The sequence below is a fragment of the Lepidochelys kempii genome, chromosome 1 (assembly GCF_965140265.1).
Source record: "Lepidochelys kempii isolate rLepKem1 chromosome 1, rLepKem1.hap2, whole genome shotgun sequence".
Taxonomy (NCBI): Eukaryota; Metazoa; Chordata; order Testudines; family Cheloniidae; genus Lepidochelys; species Lepidochelys kempii.
In genome coordinates, this window is record NC_133256.1 from 9034724 (window position 1) to 9040881 (window position 6158).

The 6158-nt window shown below is 45.2% G+C and overlaps 1 protein-coding gene across 1 annotated transcript in view; it reads right to left on the reverse strand.

Annotated features, from left to right (window-relative positions):
• LOC140907619 (disintegrin and metalloproteinase domain-containing protein 9-like) overlaps positions 1 to 5794 on the reverse strand; it is a 136056-nt gene extending 130262 nt beyond the window's left edge. The window contains exons 1-2 of the mRNA XM_073333955.1: positions 5645 to 5794; positions 2606 to 2688 (exon numbers count right to left, since the gene is read on the reverse strand). Coding sequence (XP_073190056.1) covers positions 2606 to 2688; positions 5645 to 5687 — 126 coding nt within the window. The 5' untranslated portion in view covers positions 5688 to 5794. The remainder of the gene's footprint in view (positions 1 to 2605; positions 2689 to 5644) is intronic.
• Between the last annotated feature and the right edge of the window lie 364 nt (positions 5795 to 6158).

Here is a 6158-nt window from a genome sequence, read left to right on the forward strand (position 1 = left end):
ATTGTGGAGGAGCACACAGTTCAGATTGAGCCATCCCTCTGGGGAGGATTTATTAAAGAGAGGATAAAAGTTGATAAAGTTAGGTAGGAATTGAAGAGAAAGTCAAGTGAAAAAGAGTTCCATTCAACTACATCACATGACGGCAGACAACTAAATACTGACAAATTGTATAAGTGCTTGTATGCAAATGCCAGAAGTCTAAATACTAAGATGGGTGAACTTGAGTGCTTGGTATTAAATGATATTTATGTAATAGGTATCACAGAAACTTGGTGGAATAATGATAATCAATGGGATGGGGTAATACGAGGATATCAAAGATATCGGAATGACGGAGTAAGTTGCTCTGGTGGGGAGTGGCACAATATGTTAAAGAAAGCATAGAGTCAAATATAGTAAAAATCTTAAATGAATCAAACAATATCATAGAATCTCTATGGATAGAAATTTCATGCTTGAGTAATAAGAGTATAACAATAGGAATATACTATCAATCACCTGACCAGGATGGTGATGGTGATTGTGAAATGTTCAGGGAGATTACAGAGGCTACGAAAACAGAAAACCTGATAATAACAGTGGATTTTGAAAACTATCCCCATACTGACTGTGAACACGTCACCTCAGAATGGGATGCAGAGATAAAACTCCTAGACACCATTAATGACTGCTTCTTGGAACAGCTAATCATGGAACTCACAAGGGGAGAAGCAATTCTTGATTTAGTCGTAAGTGGTATACATGATCTGGTGCCAGAGGTGAATATAGCAGAACATCTTGGTAGTAACGACCATTGTGTAATTAAACTGAACATCTCTGTAGGGGAAAAATGCAAAAGAAACCCACCACAGTAGCATTTAATTTCAAAAGGGGGACCTTACAAAAATGAGGAAGCTAATTAAACGGAAATTAAAAGGAACAGTCACAAGAGTGAAATGCCTGCAAGCTGCACACAAACTTTTTAAAGGTTTCAGAGTAGCAGCCGTGTTAGTCTGTATCCGCAAAAAGAAAAGGAGGACTTGTGGCACCGTAGAGACTAACAAATTTATTTGAGCAAAGCCTGTTGCCAACTGTGTCCACATATCTATTCAGGGGACACCATCATAGGGCCTAATCACATCAGCCACACTATCAGAGGCTTGTTCACCTGCACATCTACCAATGTGATCTATGCCATCACATGCCAGCAATGCCCCTCTGCCATGTACATTGGTCAAACTGGACAGTCTCTATGTAAAAGAATAAATGGACACAAATAAGACGTCAAGAATTATAACATTCAAAAACCAGTTGGAGAACACTTCAATGTCTTTGGTCACTCGATTACAGACCTAAAAGTGGCAATTCTTCAACAAAAAACTTCAAAAACAGACTCCAATGAGAGACTGCTGAATTGGAATTAATTTACAAACTGGACACAATTAACTTAGGCTTGAATAAAGACTGGGAGTGGATGTGTCATTACACAAAGTAAAACTATTTCCCCATGTTTATTTCTCCCCCTACTGTTCCTCACATGTTCTTGTCAACTGCTGGAAATGGCCCACCTTGATTATCATTACAAAATGTCCTTTTTCTCTCCTGCTGGTAATAGCTCACCTTACCTGATCACTCTCATTACAGTGTGTATAGTAACACCCATTGTTTCATGTTCTCTGTGTATATAAAATCTCCCCACTGTATTTTCTACTGCATGCATCCGATGAAGTGAGCTGTAGCTCACGAAAGCTTATGCTCAAATAAATTTGTTAGTCTCTAAGGTGCCACAAGTACTCCTAAACTTTTTAAAAACGCCATAATAGAAGCTCAAATTAAATGTATACAACAAACAAACAAACAGTAAAATAAATTTGTTAGTCTCTAAGGTGCCACAAGTACTCCTTTTCTTTTTGCGGATACAGACTAACACGGCTGCTGCTCTGAAACCAGTAAGAAGATGAAAAATTGCAATCATGGCTAAACAGAGTAAAAGAGGCGGTTAAAGACTTCTTTAAAAATTGGAAGTCAAATCCTACTGAGGAAACTAGAAAGGAGCATAAACTCTGGCACGTCAAGCATAAAAGAATAATTAGGCAGTCCAAAAAAGAATCCGAAGAGCAACTAGCAAAAGAGACAAAAACTAACAGCAATTATTTAAAGTACATCAGAAGCCAAACAATCAGTGAGGCCACTGGACAATAAAGGTGCTAAAGGAGCACTCAAGGAAGACAAGGCTGTTGCAGAGAAGCCAAGTTAATTCTTTACATCAGTCTTCACTGCAGAGGCTGCGAGGGAGAGTCTCTCACCTGAGCCATATATGTTTTTACTACAGTCAAATGATTTATGTTATTAATGCCCACTGTGCTCCTCTAATAAAAATATCAACTGCAGTCACACAGGCAATGATAAAAATGTATTAAGGATGATCAACCTTTGTGATTTAGAACAGTCCCAAACCACTAATTGCTCAGAATTAGGAAGAAACTTTCCCCAATACACACTTTTTTAATGGAGGTGTTACACTTCCCATCAAAGCATCTGGTACTTCCATTGTCAGAGATAGGATTAATGGACCATTGGTCTGATGCAACATAGCAATTAACATTTTCTAAAAGAGCAGTACTACCTTGTTGTCAATGCCATCCCTTGGTTCAAGCTTTTTTGGCACTATTATTTCAGAATAAGAAAAGTTTGAGGTCTCAGAAAATCCTAGAAAGAGAAATAGTTACAAAGACAAAACACAATATTTAAAGTTTATAATAACTGGGATATGTTCTACCAAACTAGCACTGCAAATAATTTTATACAGAAGTCACTCTGTACAATATGTTAATGAGGAAAAATTCAAGGGGAAATGAGGGGGATGAAGTCTTAACTCAATAATATTTGTAAACCATTTGAGGAGCTTGGACAGAGAAAAGAGCATTACTATTCTCTTGCTTCTCTTTCCCAACTCAAGTTAATTTTTCAAGCAGGCCCCTCCCATCCTTGTTTCATCACCCTGATTTCCTCTCCCCCCATCAAACATATTCCCCCTTCAGCAGGCCCTCTCTCCTCACCCCCACAGCCAGCCAAAACCCTCACTGGACCACCTTGCTTCCTTTATTTGGATAGAAGGTGGTTAAAAATTGATGATTTAAAAAAAACACAGATTTTTTATTTAAATAAGATTTTTTAATTTAAAATTAACTAAAGTTTCATTTTGTTAAAAATAAACAATTTAAAATTAAATTTGAGATTAACAACCTGTGTTAAAGGCCTAAACGTATTATAATCTATTAAAATCATTTAACTACAACAATAGTAAGCAGTACATTTTTGCTGCAAAGTTTAAAGAAAGTCAAACCATTGAACTGGTGGAAGTCACTGGCTAAGCATGTGGAACCAGAGTTTGTTGAAGTTCTAAACCAGCTTTTGACACCAGTATCCTCTTCTGCAGGTGCAGAGAGAATATTTTCTTAATTTCAGTTTATTCAACTAGTTCAGTTCAATGACTAGTTTTTTCAAATTTAAGAAACCAATGGGAGATTAAAAAACAAAAACAAAAACTCATTTTCCTCTTTCATAATATGAATAAAGACGATGTATGAAGGGAGGAGCTCTACTGGTTCTAAAATTTTGAAGGCTACAGAGACCACAAACAATGAAACTTAATTCACCAACTCCTGATAATAGTTACTTTCTTTAATAGATCTGTTTTAAATGAAAAACATTTTAACAATTCTACATATCCAGAACATTCAAGCTAATTCAACTTAATAAAAAAAATAAATGTGGCTTGTGCATTTTTAATTGAACCTGAATTTCCTTCTAAAAAGAGCTTGACACAAATCTCAAATAAAAAAAATCAAACACCAGCTGGTAAATAAGAAATGCAGCCCCCCCTTGGAGTGCTCCAAAACCCCCTCAGCAACCCTATTTCCTTCAAAATCACCATGCCTAGGCTCCACTACAAAACACTAACTCTTTGTGGATCCCCCATCACTTTCCCTGTTCAAGCATCCTTCAAGCCTTCTGTGGGTCCTGCCCTACCCCTCCACACTACCTCTGACCACAGCCATGACCCCCAAACTCCCTACTCCACACCTTTCCCCCTCTTCCCCCATCCTGTTCTGCCCCTGCCCTCACAAAATCATTCTCATCCCCCCAAAAACTCAGTGGGCCTGGCTCCTCATTTCCTGCTGTGTCACCCTCTGAATCATAGAATATCAGGGTTGGAAGGGACCTCAGGAGGTCATCTAGTCCAACTCCCTGCTCAAAGCAGGACCAATCCACAACTAAATCATCCCAGCCAGGGCTTTGTCAAGCCTGACCTTAAAAACTTCAAAGGAAGGAGATTCCATCACCTCCCTCGGTAATGCATTCCAGTGTTTTACCACCCTCCTAGTGAAAAAGTTTTTCCTAGTATCCAACCTAAACCTCCCCCACTGCAACTTGAGACCATTACTCCTTGTTCTGTCATCTGCTACCACTGAGAACAGTCTAGAGCCATCCTCTTTGGAACCCCCTTTCAGGTAGTTGAAAGCAGCTATCAAATCCCCCCTCATTCTTCTCTTCTGCAGGCTAAACAATCCCAGCTCCCTCAGCCTCGCCTCATAAGTCATGTGTTCCAGCCCCCTAACCATTTTTGTTGCCCTCTGCTGGACGTTTTCCAATTTTTCCACATCCTTCTTGCAGTGTGGGGCCCAAAACTGGACACAGTACTCCAGATGAGGCCTCACCAATGTCGAATAGACGGGAACGATCACGTCCCTCAATCTGCTGGCAATGCCCCTACTTATACATCCCAAAATGCCATTGGGCCTTCTTGGCAACAACAATCCCACCTGGTGGGCCCCCCCCCGTCTCTCCTCCAACCTCACTGCCCCTCTTCCCTTCCCCCTGCAACACCACACTGCTCCCCCTCCCCACGAGAGGCACCACTACCCCTTCCCCACCTAAACTCATCTGACCAAGGGCAGGAGCAAAGTCCCAGCATCAGCCCGGCCATGGAACCCCCAGGAGGCAGCACCACTGCACTGCTCCTCACACACACCAGCCAAGTACCGGCCTCGAGAGACGTCACCTCAGCCACTTCCCAGCCAGCCCCTTTTCCAGCTCACCCCTTTCCAGCGGGTGCTTTGGGCCAACCTACTCCAGAATCCATACGCCTCGCAGCCCTTTGCCCCGGTTCTAATCTCTCCCTGCCTCATTCCTTGAGCCTCCCCCTTGGTCGTCTGTGCTCACTTTTCCCTGCCCCCGAAAGAGTCCCTTTGCCCCCTTCCCAGTTTGCCTCCATGAACCCTCAAGCCCACAGCCCCTTTCTGCCTCCTGCCTGGTTCCAGGCCCTGACCTGCTCTCAGGAAATCCTGCTCCTAGTCCCACTCTGACACCTCCTGAATCCCCCGTCCGTGCACCCTGCTCTGGCTTCACAAATCCCCCACCCTTTGATTTACCCCCCAGTGCTCCCTGCTGCCCCCAAGACCCCATATTCCCCCTCCACTCAAGCCCCTGTTCCCCTCCTTGTGCCCCAGTCCTGCTCCTCCTCCTGTTCTGGCCCCATTTTCCCTCACAACCCTGCTCTGACTCCTGGCTCCCCCCTTCCCTGCATGGCCTCCACCTTGCAAGCATGACCTCAAATATCTACCCGCTCTGGCATCTCCACCAGACTCACTGCCCCCCTCACCTGGGCTGAGGAGCAGGAGCAGGGCCCAGACCTGCAGCCCCATCCCTGCGGCTCCTCACAGACACCGGCCAACCACGTGCAGCAAGAACAGAGACAGCGTCTCCCACCCCCTCTGCTCAACTGCCCTAGTGCCAGCTCCGCTCCAGCCCCACTGCCCCAGCCCCCGCCCCCTCCGCTCCTATTGCCTCAGTGCCCGCCCCGCCCCCGCTCCAACGGCCTCAGGGCCAGCCCCGCCCCCTCCTCTCCCCACCCCTCCCACTGCCCCAGCCCCCGCCCCCTCCGCTCCTATTGCCTCAGTGCCCGCCCCGCCCCCGCTCCAACGGCCTCAGGGCCAGCCCCGCCCCCTCCTCTCCCCACCCCTCCCACTGCCCCAGGCCCAGCCCCGCCCCCTCTGCTCCTATTGCCTCAGTGCCCGCCCCGCCCCCGCTCCAACGGCCTCAGCGCCAGCCCCGCCCCCGCCTCTCCCCTCCCACTGCCTCAGGCCCAGCCCCGCCCCCTCCTCTCCCCTCCCACT